This window comes from Staurois parvus, unplaced genomic scaffold, assembly GCF_062004578.1.
Source record: "Staurois parvus isolate SC_StPar_1 unplaced genomic scaffold, SC_StPar_1.0 ptg000096l, whole genome shotgun sequence".
In the NCBI taxonomy this organism is placed as follows: domain Eukaryota; kingdom Metazoa; phylum Chordata; class Amphibia; order Anura; family Ranidae; genus Staurois; species Staurois parvus.
The window spans coordinates 17830821-17856157 of NW_028317892.1; the positions used below are offsets into that span (position 1 = coordinate 17830821).

Below are 25337 nucleotides of genomic sequence, written 5' to 3' on the forward strand. Positions count from 1 at the left end.
AAAATGTAAATCATATATTAACTTTTGCATTGTATTTTTATCATTTCTATGCTACTCCTATTAATCTGAATGATCTTGAAGACGGTAAACTTACTTTATGAAGATCCTCACACATTTGCTTCCTTGAATTCTGACGGGTATTCACTATGACCTGTGAGTAGGCACTGCAGAGTCACACATGCCTTCTGAACGACAGAGTTGCTGAGAAGAGGAGTTTCTCAGTACATGAATCTCTACCATAGGATATATAGTCCTTAGAAATTTAAAGCAAAGGAGAAACTGCAAAGCATGCAGGGCGTCCAGAAAGTTGTGGAAAGAGATGGCCAGCAGACAGGAAAAACTCAACAAAAAAGGAGATTTTTTTTGTCAAATAAGCTTATATTAGATTGTCTTGCTATTACAATATCTGTTGTAAAATCAAAGTGTGTGCTGTGACCATAGAACTCCTTTAAATTTGTTAAAAATAGAAATGCATGGTAATAAAAATACAACATGCATTATGCTTTGGCATGATTACCATTATATCTTAAAGGATAACCATATGAAATCTTCCCTTCCATCATCATTCTAATCAAACTTGCCAACTAAGATACAGAGCTCTAAAGCAGACTGAAGCAGGCCTATACACTAGTAGGTCTTCTAACAAATATCAGCAAAAAATTCTTATAACAATCGATGGCTTGATGGTCATTCAAAAGTACTTTTCTTTGCTTTTATCGTTCAATTTTGCAATGAATGTAATTTCCCAATTGAAAACCACACTCGCAATAAAAAAAAAAAAATCCTTCAAAATGTTTTTCACTGCAGTAGAAAACAACCTTCGACTTTACCCCACAAAGAGTAAGAAAATCAGACAAATGCTCCTAAAATGAAAAAATGAACACAATTCACTAGTGTATAGCCAGCCAGTATTTCACTGCTCTCCAGTTACAGCAACTGTGATCACAGATCTACAGCAAAGGAGAATAATGGCTGTCTAGTGTCAAGCTCACCATTTGCCATCATGATGACCATTATTCTCCTATGCCCATGCATATCCACAGATAAATTAAAGGCAGATAATTACTCAGTTTGATTAGGAGATACATATAAGGGACAGCTGTTCTTTAGGGCAAAACAACAGGTTTGCTTTAATACCTTCCCTTTCCCCAGCACATATTTTTGTTCAGTTTGCTCCCTTCACCATTCCGTATCAGGTACCACAGGAAATACCTGAGGTAGGGAACAACTGAGCCAATCAGCACTGTCGCACTGGCCTTTCCTTTGTTCCTAGTTAGTGACCAAAGCAGTGGGAGAGTAAGAGGAAGGTACTTAAGTACAGTGGAGGGCTAAGTGAATCTGCTTTGGCCTCTGTGGGCTCAGATTCACTTTAAATGCAAGTGGAGCAGTCATACACTCCTATGATGACTGTGGAAGAGAGTTGAGATTTTGCTGCAGAAATGAAGGCAGCTGTAGAGTTTTCCACCCATTTATCTAGATTTACATTTGATATTTGACTATCCCAATGAAAACACCCGTGCCATAAACTAAGGAATCAGTACACACCAATTTAGTGCTCAGTTGTCATCTTAAACAATTTGGCACAAAACACATACAAAAATTATATATTTCTCTCAGGGCCGGTTCACACTACGCCCACACAGGAATGCACAGTGCATTGCTGTGCGATTCACACCACATTCAAAATGCAGTCCATTTGTGATCTGCAGTGGGTGTCAATAATAAGTTAATGACACCTAAAAAAACAGGTCACAAATGCAGTACAAAAGTACCATGTGATCTGGTTGCAGTGCGTTTCTACAAGTAGTGCATGCAGTGCGGTGCAATCAAAATGAATGTGCTAAAATCACACTGCGGAGAACTGCATATGAATCATACAGGAATACACAGCACATTCTGTGAGGGCATGGTGTGGACCAGCCCTCAACCCCATTTTTGCATGTTTTTGTGCATAATCCTATGTGTGACAACACTAAGCAATGAGAATCTTATGCATATCATTACAGGTGTGAATGGAAGCATAAAACATAATTGCTGTAAGTAACCTAAATTGCATAGACGCTTCCAACTCTATGTTTTATGTCAAATTGTTTATACAGAAAAAAGGAAACGTGATCATTCTTCAGTTCTGGATGTGGAGCTGGTTGAGCAGGAACTACATCGGCACATAGATTATGTCCTAAACCTGTAATGTCCCCTGCAATACCAATGACTTGATAAAGAACATGAAAACTGCTCTCTCTTTACAAGATATGGTATTTGTAAGAAAAAGAAAAAAAAAAACTACAACAGCAAAGCACTGCAGGTGATCACTATCATGATTATTAAAATACATTCTTAATTGTTTAACACTCTCCTAGTATGTAGACTCCCAATGGTATAAGATTTTGAATTGTGATAAACAGAGCAGCAATTTCACAAAAATAGTTTGTTGATATGATGGTAACTTCAATAAGCCTGTATTGCTGTAAAACACGGGTAAATGAAATGATGCAGTTTAAGATGACATCTTTGCAGCGGGTACAAAAATCTCTCATAATTTATTTTAAGAAAATAATCTGTCAAGGAACAAGCCTATCAATCAATCAATCATCTACAAATGTTAGTCTTCCTGGTCCCTCATTTTTCATCCACCTCCTGTATCTCTTCCATCGGGGATCTGAAGCCATCTTTTTCTTCATTTCTTCTTCTTGCTCTTTTTTGTAGATCTGTGGAAAACCGCAAAACAGAATTGTTTGATTTTCCTTTCCAAGGTTTCCTTTTCCAAGCTGCAAACATCTTATAAAGAACTACCAAGCCCAACGTGTGTAATCTGTGCTGGATCTACCAATGGCACAAACTGCAGTCAAATTAAAGTCAAGTACTAATATATGCAGGGAACAGATGGGTCTCAAAGCACTAATCTGACAGCTGCATGACTTTCAGTTACTTTATTTTATTTTTACACTCACACATTTACATAGTGGGGCTAATTCATTAAAACTGGTGGAACAAAAGTGTAGCAAACTGCATCCACCGTGGACTCACCTTAAAGTGTAACTAAAAGCGAACATTTTTTTTTCATTTTGGATAGTGAAGAGGGATTAGAACACCTGTCAGTTTTTATTGTGGTCTGTGTCCCCATTAGGGAGATACACCCTCTCTGTTTGTCCTGTTTACAGTTATCATTGAAAGTAAAAGAAAATCCCTAATGTTGGGTTGAACAGTAAAAGAGGGGAAATATCTTCCAATGGCGACACTGTGAACCTTTTGACAGCTGGGATTCCCTCACTTTGGAGGGATTTCATCTCACTTCATGTTGTGGCTATAAGGCAGGAAGTGAAGAGACATCTCCGAAATGGGACGATGGGGGGAGGGGTTATACTCCTCCCTAACTCTATCCAAAATGAAAAAAAAAAAAATTGACGTTACACTAAGTACATTTCAATGATTTTGAATAATAAATTCTTTGGGTCCTATAGATGTACCCATAATCCATTTTGGTCATATATAGACCTCTATTGTTAACCCAAAAAAGAAATCCAGTAATGACAAAAATTAAGTTCATAATACGTAAACGGAATGGGATCCCAAAGGCTAGTTTCTTATCAAGATAAAGGAAGTAAATTTAAGCTAGATTCACGTCTGTGGCCAGGGAATGCGCAGAAAATTGCGCATATTTCCAACATGCAGAGAAACAAACTGCACTTCAGCAGATGTGCAGGGGGGGTACTATTAATTCTCAATGGCACTCCCATGCATCGCCCCCCCCCCCCCCAGTGAGTTTTCATGCGCACCAAACTCACATCAGCTCAGTGCGGTATGATTTTAAAAAAACAAGGTTTGGCAATTTCTTTCCCCGCAATTTTTGCAGGTAAGGCAGCCCGCATGAATGTGTGTGTTGCCATATCCACATGTGCGCTCGCACATTTCTGAACGGAGTTTTAAACACATACAAAAATATTAGTGTGTGTTGCCAATATTAGTAGAAACTTCCCAAAAATTACTATTTTAACTCCTTGAATGCTAATTATGTGCAATTAACTGTAATTTCATCCTCTACTTACTTCATATATTTCTCGTCTCCATAGCTCCTCCTCAAGAAACAATTTTTTTCGATCATCTTCTAAACTATCAAACTGAGACTGTGACATTTTCATGTTTCTCCGGATGAGGTAGAGTTTTTCCTCTTCACCATACTCCTCCCTTTTAATGTTGAACCTATATACCCAGCAAACATACCAGGTGAAGTATTTGAAGAAATAATAGGGGAATAAAACTATCTGGAATAGTAGGATATCATATATTTGTGGTTTTTGATAGCCTCCTTTGATGTCTATTTTGTTCTTTATAATGTCCCTTATTATCTCTTCATCTTCCTCCCTGATTTCTTCTTTGGACCTCCTGTTCTTCCCCTTCTCTTTTGCACGGTTCAATAAACCTTGCTGTTTAGCTATTTCAGTGGCCTGGATTCGGTATTTTGGCACTGTTGTTAAGTATTTAATGGCTTCATTGTAGCTACTTCTCCAACTGTAAAACTGAAAAAGAAAAACAAGAAAAAAAATTAAGAAAATTAAGAAAAACTTCTTATCTTAGGTTAAAAAGAAAATGGAAGAAGAAATAACCTAAAAAAGCTGCTTTGTTAGGAAAATTCAAGTGATTATAAAGGATCAAATTTTGAATAGCAATGAACCCCATGTTTCCTTTAACCCAACTGTTCCTATTAGCCAGGGATACACTGCTACTTCACTTGAGCAAGTCTAATAAACAACAAAGGTCAAATGATCTTGGGTCTCTCTTTGTATATTGAGGAGGATGGCCAGGGTTAGAGGCCATATATGAGACTGTCATGAAGCTATATGTACCTCTTCCAGCTGGTATTGGATTGTTGAATACTCCACATAGATCTGACAGACAAGATGTCTAAATGTACTGAATAAATTAATAAAAACAAAAAGTGTGTAGTAATGATCAATAAAAAAATAAATCAAATCAGCAATTTTCTTTTACCAATATATTAAAAACGCCAGATCCACTGACATTTTCACTAAACATGCATTTAAAAAAAAAACCCACACACAGTACTAGTCCTGTAAAACACAAGAAAACCAATGGACCTCACCAAGAATGTAAAATATCTGCTAAAGATAAACTGCACATTTACAAATCCCTTTTTAGATGCATTATATTCAGTCTACCCAGCACAACTGTATACAGCACAGCCTATATACTTTGCAGTTTTTCTCTCTCCTACTGCCCTAGACATATGTCACTGTCTCCCAAATGGAAAAACGGAGAATCCCAGAAGATGGCCTGATAATATCTGTGGGAGATATCAGCCAACGAGCAGAACAGTTGGGGAATGAAGCACAGTGAAGAATAAATCTCTAAATTTAAAACATACCTTCACTCTTCAGAATTACTTTCCTAGAACCCCTCTCCCACCACAATGTAAATCATCTTTTTTCGTTTTTTTCATGGTTTGTTTACTTTTTGCACTTTATGCAGCCCGCACCCTGCCGCCATTCTCGCCTAGGCAAGAATAATGTGTCCAGCTCAATCCCTTCCCTAGTCTTTATTAAAAAAAAAAAAAAAAAAAAAGAAGCTGTATGGGAGAGGCTAAAAGGAGGGACAAAGGTTAAAGTTTACAAGGAATAGTTTCTTTATTCAGAATACTGCCTTTAAATAACTGATTATTTCTAGCCTGCAGTTCTACTTTAAGCAAAAGCATGTAGTTATTAAAGGACTATGAGTTACCTGAAAAATTGAGATGACACACACTGTAACTAAGATGACAATTCTCACATCCACCTTCGGCGCCAGCCTCCTACTATAGTAATGGTAGTAGTGTCTGTAGTATTCCTCAGGGTGATCCAACATGTAATCATAATCCTTCCGAGTTTCCTCATCCTAACAAGAAATGTTTACAACAGAATACGATTAAAAATACATTTTAAAGTATAAGAAATAAATAAAACTGAACCAAGGTAATATGTGTTTTAGGCACCAAGCGTACAGGCATTTCGCCACGCTGCAAATCCCTGCAGCAGGAACCTACTGATTCCTGCTTTTGGGATTAAGGGTTCGTGCACACTTGACTGTTTTTCCAACTCTTGTCAAACGCCCCTATAGCGTTTGACAAGCATTGGTCTGGTGTTTGCGGAGCGTTTAACGCTCCGCAAACGCCGCATGCGTGGTTTAGCGGCGGTTGCTAGGCGTTTGCAAAGCGTTAAAAACACCCCACAAACGCCTTTAATGAAGTTTGAATGGTGTTTCTGCAAACACCCCGCAACCGCATCGCAATTGCACCGCAAACGCCGGCCGGGCGTTTGTGGAGCGGCACCATAGACTTGAATAGGGGGCTTCAACTTCTCCTGACTCGACCAGAGGCGTCCGTTTTGCTGCAACGCAACGCTAACGTTCCCGTGTGAACAGCACCATGTGCTGCAACGTGCAGAATTTTCCCAGGAGTTTGGGAAGCGGTAAAAACGCTTCCCAAACGCCTGCCTGCCGCCTGCAAACAAGGCTAGTGTGAACATAGCCTAACAGCGGCCATTGAGCCTGTACACGGCAATGACTAGTTGTTGGCGGCCACAGCAATTCGTGACTGCACAAAACAAGCAATCTCCTGCAGTTTTTCTGTAAAAAAAAAAAAAAATATACATATATATTTAATTTTTACTTAAAAATAAACCCTAAGCAACTTTCTATAATTTTTTTTTACATCTGTTTAAAACTTACATTTTTAGGCCGCTTAAATATATTTCAAATCAATTTTGAATCTAAGTTTCACACACGTGGACCAATAAACATCTTACAACACTAGGGGAAAAAAAAAAAAAAAAAAAAGAACACTGCCAAATGGGAATCAAAGAGTGAGTCATCCCTACAGAGGATCAGAGTTTTCACTGCAATATAAACAAACAAGTATGATACTCAAGAGTTTACTAATATTGGCACAGAGTGTCACATGAGAATACATCTACTAGATTTTTTCTTTAATAAACATGCTATTGTTAAAAGTTAGCTGTTTAAGCTTGACAAAGTGGAAAACCTATTTGCATGCCCAATCGCAGATGACAGAGGCCATTCCAATTGGATCAACTGCCAATCAGCTGTTTTAACATTATACGGTTCAATACACATAAGCACTTGGCACATGAAGAGTGTTACCTTCACTGTCTATGCCTAAGACTTAAAGCGATTCTAAAGGTTCATTTTTTTTTATAAAATATTAAATATGCTATACATACCTATTGTGTGTAGTGGTTTTGCACAGAGCAGCTTGGATCCTCTTCTTCTCAGGTCCCCCGCAGGCTCTCCTGGTGACTCCTGTCTGTTGAGTGCCCCCAGAGCAAGCAGCTTGCTCTGGGGGGCACACGCTGCTCCGTGTGTCCATTCACACACAGAGCCTATGGCTCCTGTTTGCTGTCTCAGCCAATGAGGAGGCAGGGACTCAGGACAGCCGAGGCTGTCATTCACATCACTGGATCACGATCAGGCTCAAGTCTTGAGGGGGTTGGGGGGGATGCTGCACACAGAAGGGTTTTTTACCTTCATGCATAGAATGCATGAAGGTAAAAACCTTTAACCTTTACAATCACCTTAAAGCGGAACTCCAGTCACATTGTAAAAAACTGTAAAAAAAAATAAAAGACAGCAGCTACAAAAACTGTAGTTTTCTGGGAGCGGTCATGTGTCACTGGTTTGAGGACAACTTCCGCTTCCAATCACCTAGGCAATCACAGTGGAAGTGAGAGCGGGTACCTGTCAATTTCAACCTCCCAACCTCATGTGGGGATGACCCTTTAGGTGTCCCCAGCATAGATAAAGTAAAGCTGGGCACACACCTTATGAATTTCAGCCAGCTAATGCTCAGCATCCATAACTGAAAAATCAAGAGAGTCAAGTGTAAACGTGTCAGCTGAACAGTGGCTGCACCCAAATAGATGCAGCAGCTGTTTGAGTATTCAAGAGATTCATCCATTTTTTGTTCAGCCTGCAGAATTAACAAAAACTATACGTGTATACCAAGTTTAGAAAACTATGGAAACTCCAGTTTGTATTTTTTGAGAGTGTGTGTGTGTGCCCTCACTAAGGAAATTCACCTTATGTGTCCTGGTTACCAAGGTTAGAGTAGAGTTAGACGTGTGTCTAAATCCTCTGAAGCTTCAGAGGCTACTGACAAATGGTGAGGAAGCGATGCAACACTGCCTCGCTGCCCATTTAAACACCCTTTCTGCTGACAAACATTCTGCAACTGCGTGGATGCACATGGTTGTGGGGCATTTACGGCACATCCCTATTTGCTTGAGTGTGCAGAGGCCGGCAATCACTACATGTTGAATAAACTTTGCCGCAGGTGTGAAGCATTGTGTCCGCGCCATTTAAATACCATCTGCTGCCTACTGCAGCTTAAAGCGGAGCTCCACCCAAAATGGGAAGTTCTGCTTTAAGGCCTCACTCCCCTTTAAAGATTGGCACCTTTGCACAGCGAGGGGGGCAAGTGGGTACCCGATTTTGACAGGTACCCGCTCCCACCTCTGCTGCAGTCACCTAGGCAATCGGAAATGGAAGTTGTCCTTCCACCTGCCCCTGTAGTTTTCTGGAACAAGTGACAGGTCCCAGAAGACTACAGGACTATTCACAAGATGCAGCGCTACTCGCGCATGCGTAGTGGGCACTGGCCACAGCCGGGTGCCCACACTTAAGACGCCAGCGCTTGGGAGAGAGGATGGCTGGTGAAACTGGCTGCGGTCAGTACACTGCTGGATCGAGGGACAGGCAAGTGTGATTTTTAAAAGTCAGCATCTACAGTTTTTGTAGCTGCGGAGTTTTATTTTTTTTTAGATTTTTGACTGGAGCTCCGCTTTGAGGGGGGGAAGTTGGTGGGTCGCAAAATTGCAGCTCAACTGCACATTTTTCTACTCCTCAAACGCAAGTCTAAATGAAGCCTCACTGAATTAGAATGTGATGAGAAATCCCAAATGTTTCCACTTTTACCAGAATAGAGGTGAAAGGAAATCTTCTAACAGTGGCTCCTCTTTCGCTGACAATTATCCAAGAAGGGAATCCCTCAAACTTTCTGTAAATGTTGCAAGGCAAAATGTAAAGGGAAATTTCCCCAAGAAGACACAGAATACAAAAAAAGAAGAAAAAACCCACCTTCTAAACCTTTCCTAGTTCATTTAAAACTGCTGAACCTCTATATTTGAAAGAACCGAAATCTAACAGAAGGAGCAGGTCAGGAACAGTAGGAGCATAGCGATAAATGAGGCTGAAGTTCTGTCAGCCCGGAAACAAAGCGTGTTCTCACCTGCTGCTATGTCTAATAAGTCATAGTGTGCTGAAATCACTGAAATCAGTTATCAAGTTCAAAACATGATAGATCTAAAACCAGCGCTATGAACACAGTCCTAATTTATAATCAAAGTCCAGAAATGATCTTTATCTAATACATTCTCTACATCATTTATGGATGTTAAATATAAACTAGGACTGTTTTCATAGTGCTGGTTTTTGATCATTCCTATTTTTTTTCTGGGTGGGGGGGGGGTATTACCTGCCGTTGGGGAGGATATTAGTGTCCCCAGTGCACTGATATTCATATAATGTTCAGTACAGGAGAGGAGCTAACTGTGCAAGACTAAAGTCTAGTACACATTATGGGACAACGGATCTGATTTTCCACAAAAGTGCGTGTCATGAATTAGTCAGAATGGTATTGACTAGTAAAAAATTCTCATCTGACATAGGCAAACAGCTACGTACCAGAAGAGGAAATGTAGGGTCGTTCGATGTTTCTGATCATGTGCGTTTTTTTCGATTTGATTATTGCCATACAATATCTGTATACGTTAACCGAAAATAGGATTCACGTAAGAAGAAAAATATCTAACTTGCACCCTTGGTTTTTGTCATCAAAGCTCAGAGCCTGCTGCTGAAAGCACTATACTAACGAATGGATAATCGCTTGATCGTTCTTCATATGGAAATTTTCGAATCGTGTATAGGCCATTAGATGTGCTGGGGTGCATTTATGAATGCATTCCTAATTCATAGAAACCAAAAAATGGTTCCCTGTGAATGCCGTTCACACCAGCGCATTGTGTTGCATTTGCCCAGTAAGTGCATGCTGGACTTTTTATCAGTGCAGAGCATTTAGAAGAGTACAAATGTGCAAAAAAACACAGCGCACCCCAAAGCAATCAAAGCAAAAGCATTGAAAAAATGCACGCCAAGACGTTACAAAGAATGCGATGCACTATAACGCCCATACATTGCGGTGTGAATGAGCGCTAAGGTTAAGGCTGGAGTTCAGCTTCAAGTGCCTGGAGTCTGGCAGAGACTACTAATCTATGGGCCCACTAAGAGCAGTCCATGTGACCAGACAGAAGCCTAGAAAGGCCACAGCTGGCAGTCTGATGAGTGTATAGCGCAGCCCAGGCAGTAGCGCAGTCCTCACCTTCAGAGTCTCGTAGGCTGTGGCCACCAGCAGGAACTTGTTGTGTGCGTTCTCCTTCTCCTCATTCGTCCGGTACCGGTCCGGGTGATACTTCCTGGCCAGCTGCCGGTATGCCCGGGCGATTTCCACCTTGCTGCTCTCTCTGTCCACCCCCAGCACATCATAGCACACTTCCTGTCCGCAGTACAGTCCCTCTATGAGTGCACACACCCGGCCGGCCAGGCACGCCAGGCTCAGGAGCAGGAAGAACAGTCTCGGGGACATGGAGGGCCCGGGAAAGAGGAGAGGGGTGCCGCATCCAGCTGCTTCCCCCTCCGCCTTCCCCGGGACCGCCATGTCAGCAGCCACCAGCTGCAACGTGACACCGGGGAGGAGCCTCCGGACCTTCCGTACATCGCAATAACTTTATTAGTATGAACACAACGAGCAACATTGAATGGCACACGGTGCCACAGAGCTTCTCTGCTGCTGGAAAATGACAACCATACATTACAAGATACACGTGTCCAATAAAGAGCGACAGAGTTCTGGTTAATATCTGTATTTTCTCCCAACCTGCTGAGTGCTTCACAAAAAATTTAGAAAAAACAACCCGTACATTAATATATTTTGTCTTACAAGAAAAACACAATAACTGAGCTTCCACTGACCACCAGCACAAGGGGTCAAAGCCACTGGGCAAAGTTCCACCGGCCCGAGCGGGCAAAGTTCCACCGACCACCAGCACGAGGGGGAAAAGTTCTACTAACCACCAGCACGAGGGGGCAAAGTTCCACTGGCCACCAGCACAAGGGGGCAAAGCCACTAGGCAAAGTTCCACCAACCACCGGCACGAGGGGGAAAAGTTCCACCGACCACCGACACGAGGGGGCAAAGTTCCACCGGCATGAAGGGGCAAAGTTCCACTGACCAGCAGCACGAGGGGGCAAAGTTCCACCGACCACCGGCATGAGGGGGCAAAGTTCCACCGGCACAAGGGGGCAAAGTTCCACCGACCACCGGCATGAGGGGGCAAAGTTCCACCGACCACCGGCACGAGGGGGCAAAGTTTTCCCGACCAGCGGCACAAGGGGGCAAAGTTCCACCGGCATGAAGGGGCAAAGTTCCACTGACCAGCAGCACGAGGGGGAAAAGTTCCACCGACCACCGACACGAGGGGGCAAAGTTCCACCGGCATGAAGGGGCAAAGTTCCACTGACCAGCAGCACGAGGGGGCAAAGTTCCACCGACCACCGGCATGAGGGGGCAAAGTTCCACCGGCACAAGGGGGCAAAGTTCCACCGACCACCGGCATGAGGGGGCAAAGTTCCACCGACCACCGGCACGAGGGGGCAAAGTTTTCCCGACCAGCGGCACAAGGGGGCAAAGTTCCACCGGCACGAGGGGGCAAAGTTCAACCGACCACCAGCACGAGGGGGCAAAGTTCCACCGACCACCAGCACGAGGGGGCAAAGTTCCACCGACCACCGGCACGAGGGGGCAAAGTTCCACCGGCACGAGGGGGCAAAGTTCCACCGACCTCCGGCACGTAGGGGCAAAGTTCCACCGACCACCAGCACGAGGGGGCAAAGTTCCACCGACCAGCGGCACGAGGGGGCAAAGTTCCACCGACCACCGGCACGAGGGGGCAAAGTTCCACCGACCACCGGCATGAGGGGGCAAAGTTCCACCGACCAGCGGCACGAGGGGGCAAAGTTCCACCGGCACGAGGGGGCAAAGTTCAACCGACCACCAGCACGAGGGGGCAAAGTTCCACCGACCACCGGCACGAGGGGGCAAAGTTCCACCGACCACCAGCACGAGGGGGCAAAGTTCCACCGGCAGGAGGGGGCAAAGTTCCACCGACCTCCGGCACATAGGGGCAAAGTTCCACCGACCAGTGGCTCGAGGGGGCAAAGTTCCACCGACCAGCAGCACGAGGGGGCAAAGTTCCACCGACCAGCGGCACAAGGGGGCAAAGTTCCACCGACCACCGGCACGAGGGGGCAAAGTTCCACCGACCACCAACACAAGGGGGCAAAGTTCCACAGACCGCCGGCACGAGGGGGCAAAGTTCCACCGACCACCGGCATGAGGGGGCAAAGTTCCACCGGCACAAGGGGGCAAAGTTCCACCGACCACCGGCATGAGGGTGCAAAGTTCCACCGACCACCGGCATGAGGGGGCAAAGTTTTCCCGACCAGCGGCACGAGGGGGCAAAGTTCCACCGGCACGAGGGGGCAAAGTTCCACCGACCAGCGGCACGAGGGGGCAAAGTTCCACCGGCACGAGGGGGCAAAGTTCAACCGACCACCAGCACGAGGGGGCAAAGTTCCACCGACCACCGGCACGAGGGGGCAAAGTTCCACCGGCACGAGGGGGCAAAGTTCCACCGACCAGTGGCTCGAGGGGGCAAAGTTCCACCGACCAGCGGCACGAAGGGGCAAAGTTCCACCGACCAGCGGCACGAGGGGGCAAAGTTCCACCGACCACTGGCACGAGAGGGCAAAGTTCCACCGACCACCGACATGAGGGGGCAAAGTTCCACAGACCACCGGCATGAAGGGGCAAAGTTCCACCGACCAGCGGCACGAGGGGGCAAAGTTCCACCGACCACCGGCATGAGGGGGCAAAGTTCCACCGGCACAAGGGGGCAAAGTTCCACCGACCACCGGCATGAGGGGGCAAAGTTCCACCGACCACCGGCATGAGGGGGCAAAGTTTTCCCGACCAGCGGCACGAGGGGGCAAAGTTCCACCGGCACGAGGGGGCAAAGTTCAACCAACCACCAGCACGTGGGGGCAAAGTTCCACCGGCACGAGGGGGCAAAGTTCCACTGACCACCGGCACGAGGGGGCAAAGTTCCACTGACCTCCGGCACGAGGGGGCAAAGTTCCACCGGCACGAGGGGGCAAAGTTCAACCGACCACCAGCACGAGGGGGCAAAGTTCCACCGACCACCGGCACGAGGGGGCAAAGTTCCACCGACCACCGGCAGGAGGGGGCAAAGTTCCACCGACCTCCGGCACGTGGGGGCAAAGTTCCACCGACCAGTGGCTCGAGGGGGCAAAGTTCCACCGACCAGCGGCACGAGGGGGCAAAGTTCCACCGTCCAGCGGCACGAGGGGGCAAAGTTCCACCGACCACCGGCACGAGGGGGCAAAGTTCCACCGACCACCGACACGAGGGGGCAAAGTTCCACCGACCACCGGCACGAAGGGGCAAAGTTCCACCGACCAGCGGCACGAGGGGGCAAAGTTTTCCCGACCAGCGGCACGAGGGGGCAAAGTTCCACCGGCACGAGGGGGCAAAGTTCAACCGACCACCGGCACGAGGGGGCAAAGTTCCACCGACCACCGGCACGAGGGGGCAAAGTTCCACCGAACACCGGCACGAGGGGGCAAAGTTCCACCGGCACGAGGGGGCAAAGTTCCACCGACCTCCGGCACGTGGGGGCAAAGTTCCACCGACCAGTGGCTCGAGGGGGCAAAGTTCCACCGACCACGAGGGGGCAAAGTTCCACCGACCTCCGGCACGTGGGGGCAAAGTTCCACCGACCAGTGGCTCGAGGGGGCAAAGTTCCACCGACCAGCGGCACGAGGGGGCAAAGTTCCAGCGACCAGCGGCACGAGGGGGCAAAGTTCCACCGACCACCGGCACGAGGGGACAAAGTTCCACCGACCACCGGCACGAGGGGGCAAAGTTCCACCGACCACCGGCACGAGGGGGCAAAGTTCCACTGACCAGCAGCACAAGGGTGCCAAGTTCCACTGACCACCAGCTCAAGGGGGCAAAGTTCCACTGACCAGCAGCACAAGGGGGCACAGTTCTACTAACCACCAGCTCAAGGGGGCAAAGTTCCAATGACCAGCAGCACAAGGGTGCCAAGTTCCACTGACCACCAGCTCAAGGGGGCAAAGTTCCACTGACCAGCAGCACAAGGGTGCCAAGTTCCACTGACCACTGACCATCACTGTTAATGTTGGTTGTCCTACATGTGTGGGTGTTGCTGCATTATATAAAATTATTGGAACAGTTTTTAGATATTAGAATAGGGTGCCTCAAGACTGTCCATAATTTTACAGGGTGCCATGACTAAAAAAATGTTGAGAAACAGTGATCTAGACCAGTGGTCTCCAAACTGTGGCCCAGGGCCAGATGTGGCCCTTTGCTTGCTTTTATCCGGCCCTTGGGCCATTTTCCCCTCACTGTCAGCAACAGTGGGGCATAGTTTCTGCCACTGACAATGAGGTACTATTCCTCCCACTGACACCAACAATGAGGCACTACTCCTTGACCTGATACCAATGATGGAGCACTATTCCTCCCACTGACACCAATGATGGGACACTGTTTACTCCCACTGACACCAAGACACTTTCTACTCCTGCTGGCCACAGTCCGGCCCTCCTAAAGTTTGAAGGACAGTAAACTGGCTCTTTTTTTGGAAAGTTTGGAGACCCCTGATCTAGACCACCCAATAAAAATATATAAACACTCAAAAAAATTTTAAAAGCTCCATATATGTAATCCAATACCCACAGTAGATCCAGTGGAATGTAAATCCAGGTACATCCAGCCAGGGCCAGTGCTAGACTATTTTGCGCCCTAGACAAGAACAGCTACTTGTGCCGCCCCCCCCCCCATTTTTATTTTTTGTTAAAAAACAGAAAATATTAAATCAACAAAACATGAAACTGCAAATTTTCTTTTAATTTGCAAAAATAAGTGCCATAAGATGCCACCAGCACCAATATTAAAGACAAAACCAGTGTAATGGATGGACTGTATCTGTGGCTGACAGTGTGACAGTTGCAGTGAGTGGGGGATGATGGATCCCGGGCTGGAATAACCCAGGCAATGGGGAGAGTTAAAACTCAGCAGGCAGCCAAGCCTACACACACACAGAACACTTGAACTGAGCGATCCCACACAGTGACAGATCCGACACAACACACCATCACCATCACCGACACAGATCAGCAGGCCCAGCAGACACTAGAAAATCAGGCTGTGGGATCGTGATGATGTTATCACTCACTGACACATTGCACATGTGATGGATGGCCGGGTTACACTCACAAAGACACGAGACATCAGAGTCAGACATTTCCTTCCTCTGCAGGTGCAGCTCTGCTGATGAATGGGAAGAGAAGGGCTGGAACTCCACAGTGATCAGAAGTCGCCAACCGGCTTGCAGTGAGGGACTGAGTCTGAGAGGAACACTGGAAGGCACGGCAGCTCAGCTACTGCACTGGCCTCCATACACCCAGCATCTTCCTATGTCCTTTCTTCTTCCCCTCTGCCACCCATCCCCTCAGCTGAAGGATCATTCAAGACGTGGCGGCTTCCCACACAGAGAGATTGTCAGCCTGTGCTGTGCTCAGACACCCCTAGGTGGCAGTGCGCTGTAGGCTCTTCCAGCTCTTCTTTAAAACCATCTGCAGAGCTGGCCAGAACCAGCTCTTGAGGGAGTCTGTTCCACATTTTCACAGTTCTGCAAAGAAGCCTTTCCATATTTGGAGATTAAAGTGTTACTAAACCCACAACAGTAAAATCATTCTGTATGTGCAGTCAATCATGCTTGTTATACTCACTGTGGATTCTAAGGGGTTAATCCTCTGCATTGTGTAAAACCGCTGTTTGATCCTGTCTTCCCTGATCCTCCCCTTCTTCTACTGTCCCCAATCTAACTGCTGACAGTACAGACCTCTAGGAGTCACTCTGTACATGCTCAGTTTGGTGTGTATGGCTAGAGAGTTTATGCAGGGGGTTATGCAGCCTCATAGGACAATCAGGGAAGAGTGAAAACTTTTCCTCTAAGATTAACCAGTGCTCATCTGGACACTGACAGAAGTCACAAGACTCCTATATATTGCAGAAGAGAAAAGGTATTTAGTAGTTTATATTTACTAAAATAATTTAATTACCATGTTCTGTGTACTGTGGGAGACCAGATATAGTGAATGCAGGGTCATGGGTTTTGTCGCTTTCATCCAGACGTAAAGAGTGTCCCCTTGTCCTCTGTGATGACCTGAAAATGAATAAAGCACCGTACATACGATGAGAATATTGGACACATGATTGTTTTTTTTTTTTTCATGCTAGTTTCCATATCGAAAATGAAGTGGTTTCTTTTGTATTTGTATTGTGTTTTCGGATGAAAACTACTGATTAAATGAAAATCGTCTGTTCTGGTATAATATGAGAAATATTTTCGTGCTTATCCCTTCAAACAATTTTGGACAAAAACTGTTTCAGATTATCGTATGATCGCTTCAAAAATTGTATTTTTCTTACGATTTTCTGATCACGTGTACTTAACTCTACACCACGTTCCCTATATGGACCACCTATGTGTTTATACATGGTGATCATATCCCCCCTTAATCTCCTCTTCTCAACTCTTCTCAGTTTGGTTGCCCTTCCCTGCACTTTCTCTGATATCTTTTTTATAAATTGATGCCCAAAATTGCACTAAACTTTTTATCCAATATCTACACAATATTGCATTTATTGCAAGGAGAAGTTCACAAAAAAATATATTTTTTTCTTAAAGTGATACTAAATGTTTAATTTACATTATCCCTTCTCTTTATGTGTGTGGATGATGGCACTGTGTTTACTTTAACCACTTTAACCACTTTAACCACTTGACCTCCCAAAGATTTTGCCCCTTTCATGACCAGGCCATTTTTTTATATTCAGCAGTGTGCTACTTTATCTGGCAATTGCTTAGTCATGCAACACTGTACCAAAATTACATTTATATCATTTTTGCTCACACAAAGAGAGTTTTATTTTGGTGGTATTTTATCACCACTTGCTTTTTATTTTTTTATGTATAAATAAATAAGACTGAAATTTGTGGGACAATTTTATTTTTACTTTCTATTATAAAACATATCCAATACAATCAAATTTCTTCATACATTTAGGCTAAAATGTATTCTGCTAGGGTCAGGGTAAGTGAAATATCTTGCTAAAGTGACAATTTTGTGTTAAAAAAAAAGTGGCATCTTGTCCTTTTAAGATTGGAGGAAACTACACTGCTCATAAAAAATTAAAGGAACACTTCTAATCAGAGTGTAGCATCAAGTCAATGAAACTCCTGGGATATTGATCTGGTCAGTTAAGTAGCAGAGCGGGTTGTTAATCAGTTTCAGCTGCTTTGGTGTTAATGAAATTAACAACAGGTGCACTAGATGGGCAACAATGAGATGACCACCAAAACAGGAATAGTTTTACAGGTAGAGGCCACTGACATTTTTTCCCTACTCATCTTTTCTGTTTTGCACTAGTTTTGCATTTGGCTAGGGTCAGTGTCACTTCTGGTAGCATGAGGTGATAAGGAGGAACAGGAGGAGCACTGCCAGAGCCCTACAAATTGACCTTCAGCAGGCCACTGGTGTGAATGTCTCTGACCAATCAGAAACAGATTTCATGGGGGTGACCTGAGGGCCCAACGTCCTCTAGTGTCCCTGTGCTCACTGCCCAGCACTATAAAGCTTGATTGGCATTTGCCACTGAACACCAAAATTGGCAGGTCTGCCACTGGTGCCCTGTGCTTTTAACAGATCAGAACAGGTTCACCCTGAGCACATGTGACAGACATGAAAGGGTCTGGAGAAGCTGTGGAAAACGTTATACTGCCTGTAACATTGTTCAGCATGACCGTTTTGGTGGTGGATCAGTGATGGTCTGGGAAGGCATATCCATGGAGGGACGCATAGACCTCTACAAGCTAGATAATGGCACCCTGACTGCCATTAGGTATCGGGATGAAATCTTTGGACTCATTGTCAGACCCTACGCTGGTGCAGTGGGTCCTGAATTCCTCCTGGTGCATGACAATGCCCGGCCTCAGGTGGCGAGAGTATGCAGGCAGTTCCTGGAGGATGAAAGAATTGATATCATTGAATGGCCTCCACACTCACCTGACCTAAATCCAATAGAACACCTCTGGGATATCATGTTTTGGTCCATTCAACGACGCCGTCAGGTGGCGAGAGTATGCAGGCAGTTCCTGGAGGATGAAGGAATTGATTCTATTGAATGGTCTCCACACTCACCTGACCTAAATCCAATAGAACATCTCTGGGATATAATGTTTTAGTCCATCCGACGCAGCCAGGTTGCACCTCAGACTGTCCAGGAACTCAGTGGTGCCCTGGCCCAGATCTGGGAGGAAATACCCCAGGACACCATCCGTCGTCTCATTAGGAGCATACTTTGATGTTGTCAGGCATGCATACAAGCACATGGAGGCCATACAAACTACTGAGTACCATTTTGAGTTGCTGCAATTAAATTTCAGCAAAATGGACTAGCCTGCTGCAACATTTTTTCACTTTGATTTGCGGGGTGTCTTTGAATTCAGTCCTCTGTAGGTTGATAATTTTCATTTCCATCAAACGATGGGGCATCCTTATGTTCCCAACACATTACCCAGTCCATATCAGTATAGATATCCAGCATGATATTTTTCCCCATTGAGATCTGATGTGTTTTCAAAGTGTTCCTTTAATTTTTTTCAGCAGTGTATACAACACAGACAGCTCTCCACAGCGTTACCTTCCACCCATTGTCACAGGTTCATATTCTGAGCCTGATTCTGATAATGAGGCCTCCCCTTCCCCATCAACTGTCATGCTCAGAATCCTACAGGTATAACACCACTGTGTACCAAATTGTGGACTCGCCAGTAGGCCAGGGCAAAAACTAAAGGCCAATGGCCCATGATGATGTTTGTAACACCCAAATCTTCAAAGTGTGTATGAAGAGACAATTATACAGTGTAGAACCAGCAGAAGAGGGCAGAGGGTATAACCTTAAAGTGGAATTCCAGTCAAATTCTAACTAAGCCATGACCACCCCCATTATTCCCAGCCTATCTGCCCTGTTAAAGGAAAGATATTCTAGAGCAGCTCCAGTCTAGTCACATGACCGGCTTTCAGCACCAAGTTCAGTGTAGAGGAGGGACAGCCGACACCAGATGCCACATAGTAAGCCTATGGGTGACATCACCACCCAGGCTGTGCAGCTGATGTCGCTGCCTCTTCTCTACACAGAAGCAGGTGCTGGGAAACAATCTAGTGAGCAGACTGGAGTAGCTTCAGAATAGGTGAGTATAGACATCTTTCCTTTTATAAGAATAGTCTTAGAATGGTGGTGGGAGTAGATTTAGGGTGAATTCACATTATTAGGAAAGCTGCCACAGCGCTTTAGCGTTGTGACAGATCTCTGTTGCCAGCTGCACTAGGGGATAGTGTGGTGTGCGATTCAACGCACTGCTGCTTTTTTTTGTTGCTCTGTCAGAGCTTTATTTTAAGTGTACAAAATGTACACTGCATTCGCAGCAGTGTCTGGCAGTGCAATGCCCTACACTGCGGTGTGATTTGGGCCAAGGCACTGCGATAAAATGCAGCATGTGTGCTTTTTATCGCAGCATGCTGCAGCACAATGCTCCCTTGCAGTGTGAATGGGGTACATAGGAAACATTTGTTTTCTGTGTGCCCCCTGTGGTGACAGAAGCTTTACCATGTAGTAAAACGCCTGTCACTACATATAGTGTGAATTGGCCCTTAGGCTTAGTAAGAATTTGCAGTTCCAGTTAAAACAGTTGCAGACTCTGGGTGTGTTACACGCACCCAAAAAATGTAGTCATTGTAACACATCCAGTACTTCTGCCCTGCTGCCAGGACCTCCCCCTTCCTAGTAGGCAATTCAACTCTGATTGAAAGGGGCATTGCCAAGTACACAGAAAAAGTTCTGACAGTTGGAGCAGTCAAAAAAAGAAAGCAGTTTGGCAATGTTTATCAGTAACAGTGCTCAGAAACATACAAAGAAACATTGTTTCATTTTGTATCTTTCTGTTTATTCAGATACAGATCAAAGAGACAAACTTTCCACAGATGAAGTCAGTTAAAGCAACCTGACAAGTATAAGAAAAAGTTTTTTTTTAAAATTAAATGTTACTCTGTTTAACCCCTTATTAACCCTTAGTTTACTCTAATCAGCTCTAATTGACTCCTTATTCTCCTTCTCCATTCAATTAGTATTTTTTTTGTTTCCATTTTATTAAGTAATAATATCTAATTTTTTTGTTGTTTTTGTGTGCTCTATTCATTAATATTTTTTACAACTTAACATATATTTACACATTTCACATTGAAAAAAGCGCAAAACTGGAAAAAAACCCCCACTTCATTTCATTTGAAATTAACTTTGCAATGCTTTGTACCAGAATCATCATTTTAGTGTCATTTTAAACAGGACAAATTCTAGAATACAATGTGCAATTTTATGTGCAGTAACACTATTTACTTTTTAACTAACGCTGCTCAAAATAATAAAAAGCGTGTTTTGTTTATTTTAATTGTTTAAGAATTGTGAAAAACAACAACTAATTGTTGAATGACAATATTCATGAAAAGAAACCCTTGTTTGTCATTTAAAAAAACAATATCTGTATTATAACTTTATCTTAAAGGAGTACAGCCAAAGCTCATTTGGGTGGACCACAGGAGTACAGTTCGTTCTGCACTCCTGTGACCTATTTTTGGCATCACTTTTCAGGGTTTTGCTCTCAGGGCCAGTTCACACTACAAAAATGCACTCCGGACACATTCGGATACGTTTTTGCTGACAGTTCACACCACATGCAGTTCAGGTGCAATTTTGATGCAGTTTGCCATGTTCCAGTATTGTTCTGTGCAGAAAAAATGCAGCGTGTTCTACTGTTTTTTCTGCTCCGGACACTGACTGGAACTGACTGTACTAGTGTGAACTAGGGCCCTTGGAATACATGGAAAATACTGCATGCATTTTTGATGCAGAAAAAAGCGCACTAAACTACATCTAGTGTGAACTAACCCTCACTTCCTGTTGTGGCTATGGGACAGGAAGTGAAGGGAAATCTCCCCAATGATGCACAGATAACAAATAAAACTCTGATGTTTATTTCCTAATTCAAAATGATAAAAGAAAAACACACTTTGCTATTAGTTCTACTTTGCCAATCCAAAAGGGAGCAAATGAGAGAAGTATATTGTCGGAGTTTACAACCAGTCACCTATCTGCCCCACCAAACCTGGGGTCATTCTTTAGGTTGCATCCAGGGGCGGACTGACAACTCATGGGGCCCCCAGGCAATAGGGGATCATGGGGCCCCTGTGTCCTTGCCCAAACTCAAAAAAACCTATGAAAAAGGTACCAGGGGCATCTCATGGGGCCTTCTACTGACCCCGGGCCCTTGGGCAGTGCCCGAGTTTCCAAATGGTCAGTCCGCCCCTGGTTGCATCTTGCCAGTCCCATTGACTAAAAAGGCTTCAGTAGGCGGAGGGTTACACTGAGAGGATGGACGAGCTCTTTCTAAATATATACTACTACCAGATAGAAAAAAACCGTGCTGAGCACAGAGGCAGGGATCTCGGGGACATGCACAGAGGCAGGGATCTCGGGGTCATGCACAGAGGCAGGGATCTCGGGGACATGCACAGAGGCAGGGATCTCGGGGACATGCACAGAGGCAGGGATCTCGGGGACATGCACAGAGGCAGGGATCTCGGGGACATGCACAGAGGCAGGGATCTCGGGGACATGCACAGAGGCAGGGATCTCGGGGACATGCACAGAGGCAGGGATCTCGGGGTCATGCACAGAGGCAGGGATCTCGGGGACATGCACAGAGGCAGGGATCTCGGGGACATGCACAGAGGCAGGGATCTCGGGGTCATGCACAGAGGCAGGGATCTCGGGGACATGCACAAGGCTCATTCCAGCAGCACGCCTGCTCAGTGCTATTCCTGATCAGAACACAGTCTATGACAGACAGCAAGAAAAAGAAAGCACTTCCACCCAGCGCCCAGAGCAGGCCCCGCCCACTGCCTCCGCCCTCTGCTAGCTCTACCGGTGAACATGGCTGCTGCCGTGCCTTCAGCTACCGCCTCTGCTGCCGCCGCTGCCCAGGACGAGCTGAGTAAGTGAGCCAGGGAGCTTGTGTGCTTCGGGTCTTGCTGGGAGCGGGCAGCCATTGACGGCTGTGACTCGGTGAATATGTACTCTGTATTGAGTGCTGTGTCAGGCAGGAGAGGGAGAGCCCACCTCAGCCCCCGCTATCTGCTGTGCTCTCACAGGAGGAGGCATGAGCCCGACTGACACAGGCAGTGCTGGGCATAGGGAGGGCATGAGTGAGGCTGGGGGAGAGGCAGGGACAGGGCCTGGATGGTTACATGGCATTCTCAGGCCTCTCTGCACCACTTTGCACAGTCATGGGCTGGAAGTGAAACCAAAATTCCCAGCTAGGCTCACTGCACCTTACACTCTTCTGCTGGGCCTAGTAGAGTGCTAGCCATGGGGGTGATGATTTAGTACAGGTACTTATATAGTGCTGATAATATATGCGGTGCTTTACATACTGTACAAAGCATCAATCTGTACCTGCAATGAGCTTTCAGTCTAAGGCCCCTAACTCACAGCCATACATACTAGAATCCAGGACTGAGGATGGAGGTTTTATGAACTTGACTACCTATAGAATAACTCCATAGGAGCCTATGAAGATGGTGGAGCAGGTTCCTAAGGCTTCCTTTACACTGGATGCGGTTTAAAATCACGCCTTTTGTTTGTGTTTTTGCCACGTTTTCTAAAGATTTGTGTGCAACTTGCGAAGATTTCCCAATGATTTTTTTTTTTTTTTTTTTCCATTGCATTGTGAAGTTTTCCCAACGATTTCTTGTGTTTTTCCATTGCAATGTGCGTTGTGAAGATTTCCCAACAATTTTTTTGTGTTTTTTCCATTGCATTTGGCAATGCGATTTCTATTTTAGTATGTGTATGTGAAATCGCAACAAACTGCAGAAAAAGTAATACAAAAACTACTTTTGAAATCGCGCTGCAGCAAATGTGAAGACATTCATTAGATCCTTTTTCATGTACTTTTTCGATTTCCAAATCGCACCTGAAATCGCAGTGTTGTGAACCAGGGCTAAGACTGGGGTTAAAAACAAATCAGCAATGTTTAGATTTTGTTCCATTGATCCTTATCATTTCTAATGATAGGTGTTTTCAGTGTGTTGAGCCAGTTGATTGCAACACATTTTAACCGCCTCCCGGCTGGCATATAGTACAATGACGGGTGCAAGGCAGTTCTCTCATTCTCACGCATGCGCAGCAATCGGCAGTGCGCTGTGTCCCTTGGACACAGCGGATCACCAATCAACGGAAAGAGCCAAAGATGTCGGCTCGGTCATGTGATCAGCTGTGTCCAATCACAGCTGATCACATATAAACAGGGAAATGCCAGTTATCGGCATTGCTCTCCACACAAGCTGTCACTATGACAGCTCGAGAGGAAAGGAGAGCCGGTAATCGGCATTCCTCGGAGGGGACATGTACAGTGATCATCAGGGCACTGATGATCAGTGTGCCCTGATGATCAGTGTAGCCCCAGCAGTGCCAGCTGTCAATGCTCATCCATGCCACCTGCCAGTGCCCATCAGTGCCACATTTTAGTGCCTACCAGTGCACATCAATGCCACATATCAGTGCCCATCTGAGCTGCCTTTTGGTGCAAACTATCAGTGCTGCCTCTCAGTGCCCGTCAGTGCAGCATATGAGTGCTGCCTTTCAGTGCCCATCAGTGATGCCTGTCAATGCCCATCAGTGCCCATCACTGTAGCCTCATTAGCGCACATCAGCGAAGGAGAAAAATCACTTATTTTTCAAAATTTTATAACAAAAACTATGAAAAAAATTTTTTTTTCAAAAATTTCAGTGGTTTTTGGTTTAAGAAAAAATAAAAAACCCAGAGGTGATTAAATACCACCCAAATAAAGCTCTGTCTGTCACAAAAAAATGTTAAAAATTTCATATGGGTATAGCCTTGGTAGGAAGGGGGTATAAGTGCCCTGTAGGCAAGTGGTTAAAGCATTAAGCCCATTTATTATATTGCAGCTTAACCACTTCAATATCAGCATTTTTACCCCCTTCCTGCCCAGGCTGGTTTTCAGCTTTCATTGCTGTCATACTTTGCATGACAATTGCACGATCATGCAACACTGTACCCTTATGAATTTTTTTTTTTGTTAACAAAACTGCTCTATTATCGTCACGCTTACAGTACAGCATAAACACAGAGAACGTGTACAATGCCAAAAATAACAATTGGATAAAAAAAAAACAAGCGACCGTCCACCCATATGGTACTGCAAATGGACAAACAATAATAGGAATATACCATAGTTGGTCGGAAATAGAGGGAAAAAGTACAAGAAACCATCCATGTATTTCAAATTGTATACTATATTCAGAGTGGTAAAGCTACAGATAAGTGGTATAGCTACGGATAAGAGCCAATATGACATTTTTATCTTTTATTTATTCTTAGATAAATAGAGCTTTTTTTTTGGTGGCATTTAATCACCACTAGGATTTTTATTTTTTGCTAAACAAATGCAAAAAGTCTGAAAGTTTTTGAAAAAAACAGTCTTGCAAAATGTTATGATAGAAAATGAAGAAAATAAATTATTTTCTTCACTGATGAGGCTGCACTGATAGGTGGCACTTGTGGGGATGCACTGATTGGCGTTCATATGCTGAATTGATTATCAGGGCACTGATGATCAGTGTCTTGATTATCAGTGTAAGTGTACCTGTCACAGGACAGCTGAGGAAAGGGAATGCCAACAATCAGCATTTGTTTACATGTGATCAGCTGTGATTGGACACAGCTGATCACATGGTAAAGAGCCAAAGTCATTAGCTCTTTAACGTGATCAGTGATGCATTGTATCCGAGGGACACAGCCCATTCACGGCCCTGGCTGTCAATCACCGAGTCCTTGCCGGTGACTACTGTCCGACCCCCCCCCCCCCCAGTGATTGCCAAGCATCTCCAAGGGGTGGGGGTGGGG

At 45.0% G+C, this 25337-nt stretch overlaps 2 protein-coding genes across 3 annotated transcripts in view; one reads left to right on the forward strand and one right to left on the reverse strand.

The window, feature by feature from the left end:
• Positions 1-2510: 2510 nt before the first annotated feature.
• DNAJC25 (DnaJ heat shock protein family (Hsp40) member C25) lies at positions 2511-10821 on the reverse strand. The gene is made up of 4 exons (XM_089670948.1): positions 10445-10821; positions 5737-5889; positions 4047-4517; positions 2511-2708 (listed from the first exon to the last, which is right to left on the reverse strand). The coding sequence occupies exons 1-4, from the start codon at positions 10778-10780 to the stop codon at positions 2586-2588; spliced, it is 1083 nt and encodes a 360-aa protein (XP_089527074.1). The 5' UTR covers positions 10781-10821; the 3' UTR covers positions 2511-2585.
• An 11426-nt stretch (positions 10822-22247) lies between these two features.
• The window catches only part of ECPAS (Ecm29 proteasome adaptor and scaffold), a 171195-nt gene continuing 168105 nt past the window's right edge, over positions 22248-25337 (forward strand). For both annotated transcript variants that reach the window (XM_089670950.1, XM_089670951.1), the window contains exon 1: positions 22248-22403. In XM_089670950.1, the coding sequence (XP_089527076.1) occupies positions 22343-22403 (61 nt within the window). In that variant the 5' untranslated portion in view covers positions 22248-22342. The remainder of the gene's footprint in view (positions 22404-25337) is intronic.